Source organism: Atractosteus spatula, chromosome 11 (assembly GCF_055471065.1).
Source record: "Atractosteus spatula isolate fAtrSpa1 chromosome 11, fAtrSpa1.hap1, whole genome shotgun sequence".
Lineage (NCBI taxonomy): Eukaryota > Metazoa > Chordata > Actinopteri > Semionotiformes > Lepisosteidae > Atractosteus > Atractosteus spatula.
This window is the reverse complement of record NC_142716.1, coordinates 48,481,036-48,501,712: the sequence shown is the minus strand read 5'-3', so window position 1 is coordinate 48,501,712 and position 20,677 is coordinate 48,481,036. Positions and strand designations below refer to the sequence as shown.

General features: G+C 46.5%; 1 protein-coding gene across 1 annotated transcript; it reads right to left on the bottom strand.

Annotated features, from left to right (window-relative positions):
• Positions 1-347: 347 nt before the first annotated feature.
• LOC148824255 (centrosomal protein of 95 kDa-like) lies at positions 348-20,677 on the bottom strand. The gene is made up of 22 exons (XM_088926850.1): positions 20,518-20,677; positions 18,454-18,582; positions 16,649-16,756; positions 16,166-16,279; positions 14,131-14,248; positions 12,973-13,091; positions 11,987-12,109; positions 11,428-11,654; positions 9,004-9,076; positions 8,313-8,398; positions 7,239-7,414; positions 6,722-6,866; positions 5,916-6,030; positions 5,368-5,546; positions 4,155-4,247; positions 3,655-3,796; positions 3,159-3,325; positions 2,764-2,838; positions 2,436-2,588; positions 1,516-1,662; positions 1,143-1,214; positions 348-842 (listed from the first exon to the last, which is right to left on the bottom strand). Exons 1-22 carry the CDS (start codon positions 20,537-20,539, stop codon positions 666-668), a joined length of 2,760 nt encoding a protein of 919 aa, XP_088782976.1. The 5' UTR covers positions 20,540-20,677; the 3' UTR covers positions 348-665.

Below are 20,677 nucleotides of genomic sequence, written 5' to 3'. Positions count from 1 at the left end.
GGCCCTAATTGATTTTTGCCCCTTTCACACATGGCACTTAGAAACTTCAGTGGAGAGTCCTCACTAATAACAACTGGACTACAATTTCTTTCCTTAAGAGTACTTCAGTAAAATACTCATGTCTTAAACTTCATTTACGGTCTCAATGCTGGATTCAAATTGCCGTTTTCCAAAATCAGCTTGAGCACTTAAATAAAAGCAATAAACAGTTTCAATACAGACATCTTAAAGATGGCACTTGGCATAGTTCAATATAATCAATAGGCTCTTGTGTTTTTCCTTTAAAGATTTGTCCACTATCTCCACCTAGTGGCAAACAAACCTTGCAAAGATACTTCAGCAGAAAAACAGATTAAAAGTTTTATAAATAATTTAAACCTGAAATTTAACCTCTGTACAGTAATTTACAATTAAGACATTAGAAAAGGAATAGCCAGCAGGTCATAGAAAAACAAAGGATTAAGGATTTTTATAAAATCTACATCAATCTTGCAAGAGAAGGCCTGTTAGTGTCATCTTGTACCGACTTCACAGTTTCATATTTGTACCTTTACCAGTTAAAAAAAAAGACTAGTGCACAAAATGTAATAAAAAGTTAACCTTAAATAATTTAGATCGAAAGTGTCCTGTGGGCAGCAGCAAGGAAGAATTAAAACCATAAAAGTTTATAACAGATGGGACGTGCTGTACTGGAATGAAGCCATCTGTACTCTGCGTCGTAACCTTTCAATTTCCAGGTTGCGGAAGTAATCGTCATCGTCATTGTGAATGATGAGCTTCTGCAGCTCCCTGATCTCCCGCTCCATCTTAGAGCGCAGCTCTTTCTTCATTTTCTGGAGAGCCTGCAGAAGAGATGAGGAGGGGTATATTGGTGAACCGGCTGCTGCAGGAGCTTGCTTTGCTGATTAGAGCTGGTCGCACCATCACTGCCTCTAAGAGGAACCTTTCCTTCCCCTCTGTGGCTTGGCTTTAAATTAACCCATTCCGATTCGAAGCATAACATTTTGTTATTGCCATCGCTTTTTAAATAATGTAAAACAAAACCATTCCTAAATGTACAGCTCCTTAAAAGGAACCCCCGAGTTCAGGCATATCTAGAGCTCCTTTGCACTGATCCTTAAGATGCACAAGGGTGTACGTACCTTCTCCTGTGCTTTCTTCCTCACTTGAATCTCCTGTCTTTCTTGTGCAAGAGTTTCTGCCAACAGCGAAAACTGGGGAAAAAACAAAAAAAGCATTCCGAATCACTTTCCTTAAAACAGACCTTTTTCCCTGCACAATCCAGCCTAATGCCGAGTAACAACTCATCACAGGAGCACACAGAGAATTTTGGAGGCTTTTAGAATCTCTAATAAATCTCAAGTATTTCCTCCCTCATTCAAATGCCTTTTGGCCCAGGTGCCGCAGTGGCCTGTCCCATTACGGAGTATCCCAGCATGCCTGCTCTTCTCTTCTCTTGCCGGCTGCTGCAGGTGCGGCTGGGAAGAGGTGCAGGAATGCAGGCGGCTGCAGTACCTGGTCCCGGTAGTAATTCTCCATGGACTCCAGCTCATCCCTGTGACGCCGCTGGTGCTCCTGCCGCTGGGCCTTGGCGTAGGAGCGCAGCTCCTGCAGTCGCTCCTTCTGGATGCCCAGGCCCTCCTCGAACAGCTGCCTGAACATCTGCAGAGAACACGGAAGCGCCGTCAGTGCCGCAGGAGGCTGGGCTCAAGGCACCGAGCCAACACGTGCTGCATCTCGCAGGTAACCGACCTCTCCGATGACAACAGCACCAAATGGATGAATGCCGAACTGTATACAATTACAATTTTAAGAAACCATTTTTAAAATTAAATTTAGAAACATCTCAGAGGGAACAAATCCAGTCTACCCTTCTAACCACGTCACACTGTCTTACAATCTGTTCCACCACCCAGTCATTGAGCTGGAGCATCCACTCAAGGCAGCGTTAACACAGTAACCGAGCTTATCTCAACCCTGCACAAAATCTCCCACACGGTCGCAAATACTCTAACTTTATGCAATAAATGATAAAAGTGCAAAATGAACTGCTGAACCACTGACCCGTGACAAATTCAGAAAGTTACCTGGAGGAAAACTTTGGTTTGGTTGGAATCTTTATTTTTTTTACAGAGAGATTACACTCTGTACGCGCCTAAAACCACAAGAGTCGATCTAATTCCACAGAGCTTCACTGGCTTATCAGAGGTCACTGCACAAGGCTGAGTGTTGCGCTGATGCTAGTCAGTCCTCTGAAAAAATGTTTTTTGGCTGAGGACTGCTCGAGTCTTCCGGACAGAGGATTTTAGCACTGTTAATACCCCAGCTGTTTGCATATAAATGGAGAACTCGGCCATTTCATTGAAAACAGCTCTCACTCCATTCATGCGAGGGAGAGGAGAGCAAGAAGAGATCTGCAGGCAGCAGCAGCCCACCTTCTCCTCGCGGGTCCTGGCCCTCATCATGCGGGCCTTCAGCTGGACGTGGTAGTCATCGTAGTACTTCCTGGCCCGGGCGATCTGCTGCCGCTGCTCCCTCATCCTGTTCTGGGCCGATTTCTGCTGCCGGATCCGGTCTTTAAAATCCCTCTGGGAGATGGAGAGATTGGCACGTTGGAGTTCAAGCCCCTGCAGTCACAGCAGTGTTCTACACTCTCCGCCAGATCAAGCTGTGCTTTGCTTTTTGTGGAAGGACTGAGCGGCAGCGACACTGTTGCATGCCTCAGGCGTGGGCCGGAGTCCCGAGCAGCGGCGCGGGACTCACCAGGCGCTGGTTGTGCTCCTGCTCCTTGCGGATGATCTCCACCAAAAGGTCGTGCTTCCTCTGAGCATCCTCGACCTGCGGCAGGGCAGAGGGACACGGTCAGACAGCGTGCAGAAAGAAAACGGAAGCGAAAGCAGGGAAAGTGGCAAATGGGTACATGCAAAACCAGAATGAGCAGAGAGGCCAGCTGCTGAGGGCACTGCTATCCGTGCACCACCAGGGGAAAGGGCATCAGCCGGGAGTGAGGCTCTCAAAACATGCTGAAACAAACCCCCAACACATGAAACAAATCTGATCCAAATCAGATTGTCCAAATAATATTCCAACTTCTAACTTAAAAAAAAATGCATCTTCTACAATAACTTTATACGGCGTTCAACCCTCAGGCGTCCTACCTGGCTGGTCAGTTTGGCTCGGCTGCGGTCGCCAGAAGAGGCGCTGCCCAGGCGTCCCACCTGCCGGAGCTGCTGGTTCCACATCCTCTTGAGAGTGTGGGGGGACAGCTGCAGGTGGGGGAACTCCTCCAGCAACAGGGGCAGCAGGTCGTTCTCTTTAACCTTCACTGGGGAAATCAGACACACAGATGCTCAGAGAGGTTAAGGGCACACAGGCAAGTGGGAAAGTGAGCAATGGAATCCAGTTCTTCTACAAATTCATGACAGTTTAAATGATAACAAAGAATTTAACTCTTAAAGATACATTTTGTGTCTCTAAGAGGATTGTTCCTCTGACATTTTAACATATGAGAACCGGGAAGTGTCAAATCCTTCAGTATACTACTTTTAAGAGCTAGCTAGAAGACATTACAATGTTTTTTTACATTAGAGGGTTATATTATAGTCATATCAAATAACAGATGGTAAAACTAGAGCCAGGTGAAAAGTTTCTTACTGGGCGGGGCTTTTCTGGGAGGGACGCTCCCCCGGGGCGATGCGGGCTTCGCCGCCCGAGGGGTGGTCCTGGAGGAATAGACACGGGCTGGTTTTGGGGTGCGGGGAGCCTCCTTCTGGAGGATCTGTTCATACTCTCTCAGCTGGCGGACAAACAACAACGTTCAGGAAACCATCTCGGCAGCCTGGCAGGTTCAGCTTGATTTAGGAAGACCTTTTGCGTTATCTAAACGACTTCAGAGAATCCATTCTGATCGATTCTAGAAAGAGTCTGAAGCCTTCTGCCTCGGATTAATGAAAACATTTAAAAAAGGAAATCGACAATCTCTGCCGCCTGTATTTCAGCAGTCTGTTCCGAACAGTACACGATTAGAACATCCGAGCTGGCATCAAAACGGCAGACTCCTGCTGTTGCTCTGTCTAATAAAGACACCGTCCTGACACAAGCTTCTCTAGCCAGCTGGAGCTTTTCTGGAAATGTGGAAAGCTTGCCATACTTACAGCTTCCTTCGCCTTTCCTCTTTCCTGGGTAATTAGAATCTGCTCTCGCTCCTCGTACCTCTTTAACTCATCCTCGTAGGCTTTCCCTACAATCTAGACAAAAACACACACCCAATATCAATACCTGCTCTGCAGGTTCACACACAGTTACAGCTCAGGCCCACGGTCAAGCTTCAGGTGTGGAGTAACCACATTGTCGGACTTCAGGCCCTCCGAGAACAACGAAAGACGATCACCGAAGCACAACACCGATGGCTCAACACGAGGGGCAGCCAAGTGCGGTCTCTATATCAGTGTCCCAGAACGAGTACTATCTGCAGGTCCAAGGCTAATTCTGAATGTTAATGCATAAAGTTCAATTAGCTGAAGGTTCTAGGTTCCTTGAAAAAGAGTCTTGATCAAACAAATCTATGTTTTACCCAAATCCGCACATCTGACTAAAATACTGATACGGTATAATGGTTTGAGTGACAGAAAATAATTCACTGCCGGCACAGCATAAGCTGGGCAGGAAGCAGAAGTGATACGGGGCTCCTCTGTGATAAGGAGGAGGTGGGGAGAGACTCTGCAGCTCCTCGCCGGCTGTGTGCTCAGTGTGAGCGGAGCTGGGACTGGCGGCGCTGGAGTCAGTGAGACTGCTAGCTTCAGCATTTTCAGCAAAAGTGGTTTGACGATTTTTTTTTTTTTAAGACTTAAGGGCTTACTAAATAGGAAGTCACTAAATTGCACTAAGTGAAGTGATGGGGACAACTGCATCACCCAATATCCCAGTTTGAGTTAGTGATGACTCATGGTAATAAAATGTCCCTATTCTCATTCTCACCCTGACAAGCCCCAAGCCCCCACCCATCCAGATTCCAACCCTAGCTCTCGTCTTCAGCCTAGTGAGGAGGCATACGACAGCAGTAGTTCAAGTAAGGAGCTGCGTCAGCATGCATAGGCTGCAAAGGAACAGGTAAAGGTTTATGCCATGCTGAAAAGAGAAGAAGAGAAACACGTTTCGGTTGTGGAGCCTTCTCCGGGTGTCAACACATCCAAAGAAGGCTCCACATAATCACACCCGAAGAAGGCTCCACAGCCGAAACACTGCATTTCTTATCTTCTCCTTTCGGCCTGCAATAAGCCTGTACTTGTTCCTTTGCGGTATACGACAGCTCTGGGGAGACCTGATGGACAGAAGGCCAGCAGGGCCAGAGCCGGTGAGGTATCTCACCAGGCTCCTCTGCCTGTGCGTCTCCAGCTCGGCGTGGGCACGGCGCCGCGCCCTGGCTAGGTGGTGCTGGGCCTCTCTGTGCAGCGCGTCCTCGAACTGTGCCTGCAGGGGGCGCCGCGCCGGAGGGGGCGAGGGGGACAGGGAGCGCGTGCGGGAGGACTTCTTCAGCTGAGGCTCGTCTGCAGACGGACACGGCGTGAACAGAGAAAAGCCACGTCAGAGCCTTGCTATCAACACTAACTTACACTGTTCCATTGTTGAAAAAGCTACAGCACACTGACCCTCATTCATTTCGGTCTAAAATCTCTGAAAGGCAGAGAAGATCAGGTATGATGACCTTAAACCTGTCTGGCAAGTCGACGAATCACATCTCATCTTACACAAAATGCATTTCCAAAGGTATTAAAAGTGGCCAGGAATAGTATATTTCCAATTTTTTTCAAATTATGAAGAGTTAAAACAAGTGCTTCATAGCGACAGTTGAACTGAAATGAAAACAGACAGGGGGTGTGAAAGAATCAGGAGACTTTTCTCGGACTCATGCCTACCGGTCTGCTTTTTTGTCCTGCGACACTCCATGACGCTGTCGCTGTGATGAGACAGCTTGTCCTCCTCTTTCGTCTCTCCGGCCTCCGTGGTTTCTCCAAGTGCCTGCTTCAGCATCTGCAAAGACCAGGTCTCAGGCCGGGGGAAGTACAGGCCTCACAAAGAGGAACTGCACTGTTCCTGGGAGTTGAACGACTCTTTTCAACACTTAATGCCCGTTTCTAACTTTGCAGCGTCCATCTGTTTTCTAAATGTTTCTTCCAATTAGGCTCCAGCTCCCCTGTGACCCTATCAGGGTAAGCAACAAGCACAAGGCAGGACACACCCTGGACAGGATGCCAGTCCATCACAGGGCAGATCGACACAAACACACTCGCACACACTCACCCCAGGGCCAGTTTTTCCAGAAGCCAATTAACCTCCCAGTATGTTTTTTACTGTGGGAGGAAACTGGAATTGAACCCAGGTTACCAGCACTGCTAGGCAGCAACACTAACCACTGAACCACCATGCAGCCCACATAGGCACCAGATTTGTAATTAACTAGAATGCTTATGAACCAGAATCAACAAAAACAATATCACTCTTTTAAACAAGAATCTTATGTGAAAACAAGTGACGCATGTTCTCGCTCCAATAAAGAACATCACTAAGGATCTCAAAGCAGCTCAAAACAGCTGCGCTTCAGTAAAGGCATCATCTCCAGGGAGGAATGCTGCAGGTGTTCAATTATGTACCGAACACCACAGAGGACAGCTGCTTTTTCCTGGAGATCCCGGCCCAGGTAAAAACACAGATGAGGGCTCACCAGGTCGAGCTCCTCCAGGCGACGGGACAGTTTCTCGGACATCTCCTGCAGCTCCATCTCCGCCTGCCTGTTCTTCCTCCTGCGCCAGGACAGGGGCTCCTCCCCGACACCCCCACTCAGCTCCCCGTCAAGCACAGAACTCTCACTGAGAGCAAACACAAGGCAGCCATCAGACTGCTGATCCACAGGTAAGAAGAGGCATTTGCCTCTGTAATGCTCAGGCTCCTGTTTAGGATGCTTGACGGTTTGGCATCATGCTAATTAACCTCATTAGCATTAATCATTAATGCAGTGATATTGCTTCCCGTTTAAATTGTGCTCTGCTCCTGGGCTGGAGGCAGTGCTTGCCTGTAGTCAGCAAACAGCACAGTACAGCACTCTGTACATTTGGAAAGCCAAACAGTTTGCAAATTTGCTATCTGCAGACCCTGTGCCGACTCCTGAGAGGAAATAACATGCAAAGTATACATTTAAATATGTCGAACTCGGAGCTCTGATGTCCGCAGCGGGCTGTCACCTGTGGTCTGTCCTGTCTCTCAGCCCTCCGCGGCCCTGCAGCTGGGAGTCCTCCTCGCTCCCCTCCTCCTCTTCCTCACCCCAGCGCTGGGTCTCCCCCAGGCTGCTCTGCAGGGTCAGCAGCCGGATGTCAGGCTGTGTGCGGAAGGCCACCTTCTTGGGACCAACAGCAAGGGCCTGGAAAGAGCAGCAAGATAATCAAGATTTGAGTTTTCGAGGTGTAAACAGTACAATGTTATACCTGTTAGGAGGCAGTTGCCAGCCTGTCTCGGGCAGGGAGATGTCATGGCAGATAAGGCCATAGAAAAGCTCAAATCTATTTCTGGTTTGCTGTGAATAATACAGAGTTTTAGTTTTATTGAGATACTATGTAGAAGATATGTCAATACAACACAGCACAAAAGTTTACATGGAATAACGAAATACGGATACTAATATATCGATAGATTCATTAATATATAAAAATGGCTTTAAAAAAAGAACACTATTGGTATACTTCGTATATACTTGAAACGGGGGTAAGTTATATTATGCACAGTACAATGAACTTAGACTATAGTATATAAACAATAGCAATTGACTAATAAGGTTTACAGGTTTAAAGGTCACAGGTACAGGTACAGTCCAGGCTCTGGGGTGCAAGAAAGCACGTGTGCACAGAAGGTACAGCTTATACCTCGTGTACACCAGGAGCAGCTACAACAGTGAAAGCAGTTTCCAGAGTGCTCATTTAAACCAGTGCCTTGTGCTCCATCACTGCTGTGCAAAGCTTTGACTGACCAAACACGCTATTAACCTGAATTCTTGTCTAAGTTTAAAAGGTGCTACAGTGATGTGAAGGGAGGACACAGCTGAGCTCTTTCTGGTCTCTAGGAATCAGAATTTATAAATGAAAAAGAAATCGTCCTGATGCACTTAATAGCACTTTACAGATACTGGGGATTCCACTCCACCACCACTGTGTAGCCCCCACCTGGATGAAGTGTTATAAAACCGAGGTGTTGCCCTCAGTTTATGATAACTCAAGACTACTCTTACCCTCCCACCAAAAAGCACCCCAGGACCCCAATCCTACCTCTGTCTGGTCTCTCTCCACTGCCAGGCTCGCTTTCTTCTGACTGGCACACCTAGAGCCACTGGATACAGATCTCTCACTGTCACCTGAAGACCCCCACACAGTCACAGACAGACACACAGAAACAAAGGGGTAAACAGGAAACGCACAGCCACTAAAGGGTTAAACCCCAGACTTCTGGCTAAAAACCAGAACTCCTCATTGTACTAAACCCAGCCAGATCACAGGGCTTGCAAATTAGGGAAGCAGACTGTGAGAGTTTTAAACTTACCCCCAAGCAAAAATGAAAGGGAATGCTACTCACGCACTGTGTGCCAATTAACAAAAAAACCTGAAGTAACAATGCCTGTCTGGTCAAAATTATAGATTCATTAGTACTGTTCATCACCACCGAAATTTTAATGCACCCATCAAAAAAAAAAATAATTTCAAAACATATGCAAAAATAGCTTTAACCATCATAAGAAACTTGCCAAGTGCAACAAAATATACATGCAATTAAAAGCACAATTAAAAAAGCACCTGAATTTATCACATGACTCTTTACATTTGTGAACCACAAAATATACCCAGTATACATCAGCTACTTGCTATTCTTGCGTGCAGGACTGCACAATAGTATGACGCATGACAATACAGATCCTACTGTATTACTGCTGTACTTCTGTAACACCCTGTACAACACTCTCACCTGGAGATGGCTGAGAGAAATGATGGCCATTAGCTGCCAAGGTGTCAGAGAGTGTCCTGGGGCTGTCGCTGATCTGTAGGCAAGAGGAAGATTGTGATGTTGAACCCAGAATGTGATCTCCAGCCTGAGGAACACTGAGTACCAGGCAGATTGTTATTGCTTTCACAGGTCGCGAGACATAAGCTTGTTGAATTTGAATTTGTTAAGAGGAGCCCAGCAGTCAGGGAGTCAAAGAGGAGGCTATTGTTATACAGCAGGGCCTCCAGGGGGGGCTTCTCAGGAGTCAGACTCATTCACTGTGAATAACCAGCTACCATCAGCACAGACCTCATCACCACTTCCTTCCCTCTCAAACTCTGTTTGCTCAGGCAGCTCAGTAAATCGACATGAAGCAAATCCGAATTGGAATGAACTGAACTGTCCAGCAGGTCAGATCCTAGAACAGCTGGGGAAACCTGTGGCTTTCTAAAAACTCCCAGCGCAATGTACGAAAAGGGAACTTGCAGAATGAAATGCCATCATGTTCCAGCTCAATGAAATGTTTATGGAGATGAACTCCTCCCTTACAGCTCACTTCCCTGTTGTTGTGAATGAGCTACAGCGCTCTGGAGGCACACCCTGAAACTACTTCTCGGTGGAAAAACACATCAGCCTCTAAAATCTGCTTGAGGGCGTTTTCTTTCAGACAGATGCGTGCCAACTACAGCACAGCGTGCCACAGTGCTGGCAAAGTTACAGATTACACGTCTCTAAAGCATTTATTTTCCGACAAGCAGGATCCCTTTGTTCAGAATTACTCAGATACCACAGATGACCATCGTATCTGGCACTGGGACTCCGCTTATATCCAATGCATGAGGCTGTGGAAGTGATCTTCAAACAAAACCTTAATGTTAAAATATACAGACAGATCAGAGGCATATTATTTTAAAAAGAAAATTCCCCATTTAAAATGCTGTACAGGATAGGAGGCTGGTGTTGAGTTTTATGTAGAAGATATTCTTGAGGAAGATATTCAGTGAGAAACAGCCTAGTAAGTGACAATGGCCAAGGTAAGAGCTTGCCAAGTGTTAAAACATCAGCATGTTCTAAGGTGACCGAGTCTCCACCACTGAAGTGTCAGTTTACAAAAATGACATCATACAGGAAAGAGGAATGCAACACGCCCTTTCTTGCTCTGTGCCGATTGGCTGCTGAAGCCCTTGTGTTATCCCTACACAACTTATATACTGTACTGTATGATGAGCACGAGAATGGGTTTGCTGTCCTGCGGAAGAATTTGGGGTGCTAGCATTTTCTTTGAAAACCCAGTTATCATCTTTTCTTCAGAAATCACAGCCGCAGAGTCACATGAGAGGTTGTAAACATAATAAACAACATAAAAATATCTCACATTGAATGCAGCATAAAATTGCTGTGCTCTTAATAATAATATCCAGATGTCAATTTAACTGTACCCTCCCCTCTCCACGCAATCGTTTTGGGCAAACAGAAGTTAAAAAACGTAATCCCACTCCAGTGTCTAAGAAGGGTTAGTCATGGAGATGAGCAGGGCTGTCCCAATTTGAAATAACCTGTGAATTACCTAATTGAATAAATTATTTACCTGACCCACAGTTGAACCCCAAAGCAAGTTTAAAGGGGACCTGCAGTCCCAATTTCTCAGACACATTATTCAATCTTGGTAACAAAATTGATTTTTGTTTTGTATGGTCGCCATTGTTGTCGGAAACCCCTGGTCTACCCACGCGTGAGAGCTCCCACGAATTGTGACGTGAAGCGGCCCTTCCTGCTCACTAGTCACTGTAATGTACTGTACTAATGTACTGTGATGTACGAGCGGATAAGTACAGGTTGTGCAGCAGACATTTCGCCACAGAAATGTTCCAATGTGATCTGCATGCACAGTTAACAAGTAGTATTTTTCTGCAAAATCGTCTCAAAGCCAAGAGCAATATTTCTATTGGATTACAAGAGAGGTATTCACAAGCCTGCTTGTTTACAACGTAATAGGGCCGCTTCACCTCCCCGGATGTTTGGTTGCCTCGTTTGGAATTGCCGACAATAGACAATAAAGGTGATATGGCCCTGCGCCTCTTATTTTGCGAGGCAAGTCGGAGGCTTTACAAGTTACTGTGAACGTTTTACTTTGATCGCGGTTTGAAACGCACTCATCAGTGCTGATCCTTCCTAACGCCGAAATATACAAATAGTGCCGCAGCCCCCCTTGAGAGGCAAGGGGCTGGTATCCAGCCCCCGTGTCCACGCAACACTAATGCCACCAACAAACATCAGAGGACAGGACTCCTGCAAAGTTAAGCTCTTCCCAGGGGTGGCTTCTGGGATCCCACAGCGCTCCCGTATCTTTATCGTATCGTGTCCTGCGCAGGCCCTGCTCCCGGACCGCTCGGCACGGCTCCTTACGGTTGGCACGGCCACAGCCTCCTCCCCCTCCTGCCACCGAGCTGGTGCGCCTGCAGGCGCCTGGCCGCCGCCGCTGCAGGGGGGCCGCCCGTCCGTCTGAGCGGGCTGGCAGGGGGGCCGCAGAGGAACGGCGGGTCGGATGGGCTCTCGCAGCTGAGTGCCGCTGCCATTCCACAGGTCCGAGGACACGGGACGCACAGGCAGGGCTGTAGTGTCCACCGCGACGTCTGTGGAACAAATAAAACGACTGTGGCAATATTGTAGACCAAAAATCCAGACTTCTCAACTAAAGACTGCTCTTAGTTTTCCAGATTTGTTTTACAGGAGCATTACATAGTGCTGCATCTTCAGCATACAAGTGGGCTTTATCTGTGTCCAGTTTTACCAGCTGCAAATTCCCTCAAATCAGCAGACGCACTTGCTAAAGATGATGATTCATTCTGTATTAACATAGCCCAGAAAACCAAACCGCATTTCAGTTTTTCGCTGCTTCGTGCTTTGCCTTTGCTGCCCGTCATGTACAGGACAGGAAGCTGCTGTGTGAAGGGCAGCTGCTCACCAGGCTCTCCGCTGCTCGGTGCCAGGGCTGCAGGCTTGGCACCGGAAGACCCCGCCACACGGATCTCACCGGCCAGTTCTGGACCAGCCGTCCTGTCTGACTGGCGGCTGCCACTCCTCCCAGCTGAAAAGCGAGAGCACATGGACCCTTTGTTAAGCATGTGTCCAGGAGAAGAGCTCAGTTTTTCAGGCCTATTCTAACCCAGCGGAAAAGGGCACAAAGCAAGGAAGGAGGTTAAGTAGAGGTTGACAGAATTTGGGGAATACCAGTGGAGAAATCCTAACTGAACGTCGTGCTGCCTTGTCTGCAATAACGCAGACAAACAACATCACGGCATTCAGCCAGCGGCACGCAGAACAGAGACAAACCAATAGTCTGTGTGATAACTCAACCCTGAGCAAACAACGTTTTTCTTATTCCTGTAGGATGCATTGGCTCAACAAACAAAAAACAGGGCTAGACAGAAGCCGAGGCCTTGCACATTTTAATCTCCGTCAAATTCCTGGAGAGAGGAGATGAAGTACAAACACAGACAAAGCTAAATAACTGGAGGCTAAGAGGACAGAGAATGTGACTGAGAAGGCACAATTATCTAAAGACTTCTTATTAAAACAGCAGCTTTAAAAGAAAACAAGTCACAATCGAAGCAGGAAATTATTTTAAGTAGAGCATGAAACAGATTAACTCAAACGTCCCCAGCCAGGCAGAAGTCACATGACCTGGACATGTTCTATAGCTCCTGGTTTAGCACCATTACGCTTAATTATGCTGTGTGTTTTGTGGACTTTTTACACAGCAGCCAATTAAAGGGCTTCTTATCCTCACTAAGAATAACAGTCAGAAAAGCATTCAAAGGATGGGCTGGTGTTCTGCCTAATGTGCAATCCCGCCTTATACCCTATTCTTCCAGATGCTTGGCTGCTTCTCTGGCCAAGGACAGATGGATTGTTTCATTGACATTTAGAAAATGCCTTCATCCATCTCACCCTCGTTTTTGGCAGCGAAGGTGCGGGCTGAGTCCCCAAGACGGATCAGCTCTGCTGTGGATTCAGAGCCTTCTGCGTCCCAGGATGCAGCTGAATATGGAGAAGACCGGACCGTAGATCTGCTGACAAAAGTTACTATCAAAACCAAAGCAAACAAGACAGACGATTATAGACCTTAGGCCACCGCCCAGATTTTCAAAGCAGTAAAAGCCATAAAGCACATGAATTTCATGAGCTTCCAAACACTGGCATATCCAGATATGAAGAGTTTAATTTATCATTTGATTCCCCCTTGTGCAATTCATTTTTTAAAGAACCCTATTGAGAAAGGGAATTGTGATGTCATCTCAGTAGTAAAAAGAAGATGGAAAGTCTAATGCGATCGCTAGAAGTTATTACAGAAATGTCATGTGTAATCTCTGAGGAATCAGGAATTAAAGCAACAGAAGAACAGGTCATGCAGAAATTAGACACCACCTGTGTTCATAAAAAAAAAATGCAGTACAACCACCTTGTACTGCTGATTAATTCCGCGTCTTTCATCATCACTGCCCGTAAGAACATGTTTACTTTCCATGAAAGAGAACAAATGCAATGACGCCCGTCGGTGTGTTTGGAAGGAGGAGCGGGATAAATTAAAAGGGCCTTTTCCGGCCTGCCAAAAAAATAAAATCATATTCCAACGCACAAGCAAACTGGAATCTGACTGCAGCTTGCAGCCAGCCTCGCTGTTGCTCTGCCCGCACTTGACTTATACACCTGCTTCCACTGTCAGGGCACCACGGCGCGCACCCAGCCCCGAGCTCATTAGCAAGAGCCGTTAGCAGTCATTACGCAGCGTATCAGATGTCAAAAGCAGGGGGAGAAAGGACGCGCTCCCACGGCAATTACAGGATGTCATTAACAAAAAAAACACACTGAACCACAGTTACCAGCCAGCTGTGTGCAGTCTGATTGGCTGTGGAGTCGGGGGGGGGGGGGGGGGGGTTCTGGGAGTTGTCTTCCTTGGGGACTTTGTTCCCGGTACAGCCAGTTCAGGCCACTGGACTACTGAGTAATGGAGCCAAATGGGAACGACGAGCCCAAATGGGCAGCTTCTCCAGGGTTCCCTGTGGGACAGCGGGACTGTATGGGGGAAGGGAGGCACTGCGTCCTCACCCTCTGGAAGACAGGGATCTGTCCTCTTCCAGGGTCCCCTCCTCCCGGACGCCCGTCTGCTCCTGCGCAGCCCCCTCAGGGGGACGGGGGGCTTCGCCGGACATGTGGCCTGGCCATTCTGTTTCAGGAGAGAGAGAGAGAGAAACGATAGCAAAGTGTTAAAGGGGACCTGCAGTCCCAATTTCTCAGACCGGTTATTAGGTCTGGGTAAGAGAATAAATTCGTTGACGGTATAGAAAAATTGTACATATTTCAACTTAAGCACAAAATCGTGAACTCTGTGAAAGTACTGCGTGCGTACATGTTGTTGCGAACTTGCATTCGAACTCCCACGAACTGCAACTCGAAGCAGCCCTTCCTGCTCACTAGTCACCGTCATGAGATCTGCGAGCAAATGAGTAGTGCAGTTGTGCAGCAGACAAATGTTCACCACACAAGTGTTCCAACATGATCTGCATGCGGAGTTAACAAGCAAGTTCCATTTATCGGCAAACCGTCTCGAATTTGAGAGCAATATTTTTATTGGATTTAAAGAGATGTATTCACAAGCCTGCTTCCGTACAATGTAATGGGGCCGCTTGACCTCACCGGATGTCTTGTTGCCTTGTTCTGCGTCGCAGAACACAGTGCTGCGCACACATGGAAATTTAGTCTATTTTGTGATGTAAACCGGAGGTTTTACAAGTTAGTGTGTACATTTTACGGTTATTACACTCATCAACGGCGATTCTTTCCCACCGTGAAATGTAAAAATAGCGCTGGAGTTCTGCTTGAATCCATCTAAATGAGGCCCTCCCCCACCTCGGTCCCTGTGACTCCATGGGTTTCTGCGTTTCGTACGTAGTTGCACTTTCACATGTGTTGTGTAAACATGCAACACTTAAACTTCCTAAATGGATTTTCAGCTCCTTAAACGTTGTACACAGAGTTGATTGGAATTGCCTGAAGACTGGTAGTCTCCAAGCATTTCAGAAGTGAAAATGATTTAATTGTTCTTAATGTTTAGTAACATGTAAGGCGGACAGTTGTAATAAAAAGCTTAGTGACGGTGGAATCACAAGGTCTAAAGCAGATGTCACTGAGTCACAGAGAGAACCTATTTCAGAACGTGCAATACTACAATGTCGAGCATGTAAATTAGGAAGTTACAAAATACATCATTAGCAACAAAGAGCGAAAGTCTCAAAGCACACGGTGTCTTAAGTTAAGCATGAAATGTATCTATTGCACTTTTCAAGAAAAATAAAACTGTAATAATCAATAAAATGAGTTACACATCTTCAGCTGTTCTTTTACTAGGAGAAACTAAAAGCAAAAGCATTCGATCACATGGGTTTCAAAGTCTAATTGCATTTGGTAATGAAAGTATATAGCTGTAGTCTGCCATACAGAGCAAGACTGGAGCACGGTCAAGTGCCGCCTTGTTCTGCGTATCGGTTTCACAACACAAACAATCCCAGCTTTTACAGAGTCGGCTTTTTACAGCGTCACAGTTCACTTCTCGTAAAGATCCCACGGCTCAGACAAACTGCGCCACGCAGGTATGGTTGATACTTCACACCTCACACAGGAGCTTAACTGGGCCCCACACTGACACATCAGACTGGAAATGAGAATGCATTCTTATTCATATTAAATAAGACACTTAATAAGCACATCCACCAGATAATTTATAACAGGAAACGGTGGTGGAAGAACTAAACAACTGCCTTAAACAGACAGACAGGACAACACTACAGGCTGAGGGCTGGTGATGTTTTGCTCAGTAAACCTCTAACACTTTACTCTTAATCCCAGGAACAGCACGCTGAAGCCCATTACATCCAGTTCATGTGTGCTGATGAGCTAATGCAAACAGGGTCCTGCGCTCTTTCACAGAGCGAGCGAGCCTGGGAGATGAGCACACATGACAGCTCAGCAGTCCTGTCAGGTGGCAGAGCACACAGCTCCCCTTCCACTGGGACAGGGCCTGCTGCCTCTGGCCCCGGAGAGAAGGGCAATATTCTGCGTTTAAAAAGACAGGAACAAAACTCACCGCCATTCTGGGACTCTTCATCGCTGATTTGTTCTGTGAGATACTCAAGTAGCCCATCAAAAATTTCCAGCAGATTCCTGATGGATTCCTTGTCTCCTCTGACAATATTTTCTCCTAAAAACAAAAGGAGAACCAGACGTCTTCAGACTAACAGTGGAACGGTGAGGTGAGAGGCAGTGTGCATTCTCTCATTAAATATCAGACAAGTCTTTCCTGCTGCATCAGATAAAAAGGCCTTTTCGCCAAAATATTTCTCATAGAAAAACGATAGAGACCTTAAACCATCTGAAAAATGGCACAGCAGGATGCTTTCCTGTTGACAGATAAACAAACTGTCACTTGAAAGAAAAAAAAAACATCCATCTACATCTGCTAATTCCCAGGAAGCATTTACTTCTGCAGCTGATCTGCTATGCATCCTTAAAGACCGAGATGTGGGATTAGGCTGTGGTCAGAACAGGCCCCTGGGCCACTCTCTCTCACCTGTGATGTGTGAAAGGCTAATCTGCAGATAATCCAATGCCAGGGAGTCTATCACCGACTGCACGTTGTGTATGTCATCTTCTTGACTTGAGGGAACAGCAATGTAGTCTGCGGGCAAAGATTTCAAAACATAATCAGCTGCACTTTGCCCATTCCTTAACAGTAATGGGAGTAAGTTACTTGGCAAAACACACTGGAAACAGTGAACGGCCATAATAATAGGGAGGATCACAGCCATTTTCTTTCATTTTACAGCTAGTTGAAATTCCTATAATTCCTTTCTTCGAGACAGACCAACCTGTTGTGTCATGTCTTCCTTTTTGTTTTGTATCTAAACGCACCAGGCTTCCTTACCTTACAGCAGAAATTCCTCTATACCCCTGCACAGCACAGTGATAGGGAAGAATGGCTTTGCTGGGGCAGGAATAAATGCATGGTCCTGGTTTAGGACGTCAAAGCACAAAGCCTGTTTCTGTTCAGCTCCCCTCTACGTATCACACACCATTCTGGAAAATGAGGCATGGCTAATTCGGCCATTGCTGAAAGCAATTTGTTTTTCAGCAATGAAAACTAATTAGTTAATTGGATTGGCTCAGGATTCCATTGGTTTGGGGACTGTACAAATGTCCTACTGGGATCTGAGAGAAGGGATCACTTCACTCTGCCCCACTTCATCTGAATTTCCATTGAAAGCTGTCAAGATCTGTTCAGAGCAGAGGTGTTAAATAGTCTTGGACATCACAACAGTGAGCCCTGCTGAAATGCAGGTTAACGCCATCCTTCCATTTCCTAACCACTTCCAGTTCAGGGTCAGGGGGAGCCAGAGCCTATCCTGGCAAGCAATGGGTGGAAGGCAGGATACACCCTGGATGGGACGTCCATCGCAGGACAGACACTCACACCAGGGTCAAATTTACCAGAAGCCAATTAACCTGCCAGTATGTCTTTGGACTGGGTGAGAAAACATGATAACCTAGAGGAAACCCACATGAAGATGAGGAGAACATACAAACTCCAAACAGATAGCACCCCAGTCTCTGGTCAGCATGTTAAGAAAAAAAATGTTGAACAGTTACAGATTAAGAAGAATCCAAGAAAATGGGCAGTGTCTCAGCGGGGCCTGAACGAAGGATTACTGCCCACAGAACACAACAAGCTCACCTGAATTACCTTATTTTATGAATTTTCTAAGGCTTCAATATTTAGAAATACTGCACATCAAAATCAATGTACAGTGGGAAAATGAGCTCATCATCACCATCGGACACTGACAGATTTCAGCTTTAAGCGTTGCCTTGAGAAAACAAATAGATTCTGTCACCTACCTTCCTGGGAGCTTAAAAGAAAACAACAAGGCTCAGATCCTACTCTCATCAACCAGTCAAACATTGTCCGCCCAGTATCAACACCATCAAAACAAATAGCCCACTTTTTGTTACCAAGTTCTTCGTTGGGAGTCGGTTCTAAATTTATCTTTCACTGACACAGAAGCATGTGATGCTGTCGATTGTCCTGAGGGCAAGACTCTGTTATTTGTATAAATGGATAGCCTGACAAAAATAAGAGCTTTTCATGTAAAAAAAAAGCGTGTTTAACAAGCAGTAGGTTTATTTTTAGAAGTGTCCAGTTTAACTTTCTCTTCGTTATCCACCATCCTGCGTGACCCATTCACAGCCCAGCAAACCTAGGGGGGTGGATCTTTATTAAAACCAACCTTCTGGGTAGAGGGGTGCCTTGTGATTTTTGCCACATTCTGCTGTGTTCCATTTACAACAACTAAAAATACGAATAAGTTTAATTCTTACCTGGGACCTTTTCTCCCAGAATAGCTTCATAAAGCGAGACAAAGACACTGGCGCCGCATTCTGTCAGCTTCTTCAGTCTCAGGTTAATATGACACTTGCTGAGGAGATCATTTGCTACTTCCACCCAATCTGTAAGAGATTTTGCGCACGGTGAGTTATTGGTGCATGTGCCCGGCGCACAGAATTGTGCCAAGTGTTGCGTTTTCACCGATCCCGACCGCGGGGGCTCGCTCATCTCTACACCCGGTCCGGGTGCGACAAGGTCAAACCCTCCTGGAAACACCAGATTAAAATCAATGCCCGTTCTCTGGTTTCAGCTCGACGGCTGTGCTTGAAGGCGAGCCGGGTTCCCAGTGCCGAGCCGCTGCACCGCGAGTAATGAGACCAAAACTGCGCTGTGCAGCAGCTGCTGACCAGAAGGGAGGTGGAACTCCACTGTACAGGGATTTCCATCTTTCTTTTGAAGGCAAGAAGAGTCGTAACACTTCAGAGTTGTAAAAAAACATGTTTAGATCCCTCAAGGTGTCCTTTGGAGGGGTTGGCGTGATAAATATATGACGCAATATTATTGTTTTCTTTTAAGGCAACCGGTAAAAGTTCAGTTCAGTTTATTGCCATATGCACAAGGGAATGCTTATTTGCGTGTATGCTCCAATACAAGGACATTAAGGAAACCAAAAAAAAACACCCCATAAACACAGAACAGCAGCAACAACAAGGTAAACAACATACAATTTCAAAAAAACATCTGTTTGAGCCAGTGGTAGGGGTAGAGTTCAGTGATCAGACAGCTTGTGGGAAGAAACAAGCTGTCAGGTTACTAGTACTAGTAGTACTAATAGATACCAAACAGCGCAGCACCAAACCCATCTCGAACGGCAGGTTGATTAATGGTCAAGAAAACTGACTGGTCCGTTGCAAGCTATCCGGGAAGTTCTGAAAGCGGTGGCGTCCTAGCTACTGGTAGCTCGGTTTTCCATCACTACAGACACACAAGCTCCGCTCCAGGGTCTGGAAAAATAACTTTACCACCCCCAAACAAAACTGTGCAGGACCCTGGAAATGGGGGATGCGGCACAAAACAAAATGTGGAAAAAGCATTTTGGCGAGAAAGGGGTGAAAACAAGTCGGTCTATAAACGTCACTAAACCTTTGTTGCTCATCGGCCAAGTTAGTAACTGTTGCCGCTGCAACAGCAGGGACCGGCGCCAACAGTAAAAACCGTCGCTATTATCCCGCAGATAACACACGATTCCCACTTCAAAAACTCCTTATACGCGCCGAAGGGTCAACACTTTCTGTACAGGGACTCTTACTGTTGTACAGCCCCGAGTACTGTCAGCTACTGACCGTTAATTAATTTACAGCGCACTGTCCTACCCTCCCGAAGCCAAACGGCGCAACTGGCAGCCGACGATACTTCTGCACTATGGAGAACAAGCATCCACAAAAGACAGGGAACGGCTTCTGGCAATGAAGTGATTTAAAAAAAAATACATCAATAAAACCACGCAGCAAAAACAAAACCACAACCACAACCACAACATACCTCCTGTTATGTTGTTTTTTTTTTGGCGATCTACCTGATCTAATCAAAACACTCCGTGCTGATTTGTAATTCACGCATTTCATTCCACCCAAAGCGGGCACCCAGAAAAGTAGCCGAACAAAAGGTGACATTTTCTCAAAAGGCCCTTGTCCCATTCAACCCTGGGTATAGAGGGATATTTATCTTATCCACACAGCGCTGTAAATTATTAAGCAGATGCAGCAGCTGTATTGAATACAGCCCCAGCAGCAGCAGCAGCAGCCCAGGACAGAAGAAAGATAAAAAGCTGTGTGCTAGCCCGTCCCTCGTCGAGATATAATGTCCATGATCTGACAGCCTTCACAACCACATATTCGAAGCACGGACGGAACACGGAACAGCTGGGCAAGACCGGTGAAGATAAACGATTTCGTCTGGGGTTTTATTTAAAAAAGAAACGCAGCACAGGACCTCAAGAGCGCCCTGTGGGTAAATTTGACAAGAGGGACGGAGAGGAGGGGTTCCTTCTCACTGACCTTTTCCCTCTTGCGTTCCCATGAATGGTATGTTCCCAAGGCAAATCGTTAAGTGTCCAAAACCCCAAAAACGAGAAGTGCAGATGAGGTGGTAGATCTGAAGATAACGCACAGCTCTGCAGCTCGGCTTCACGGTCTGAACCAGCCTCGGACATTTAAA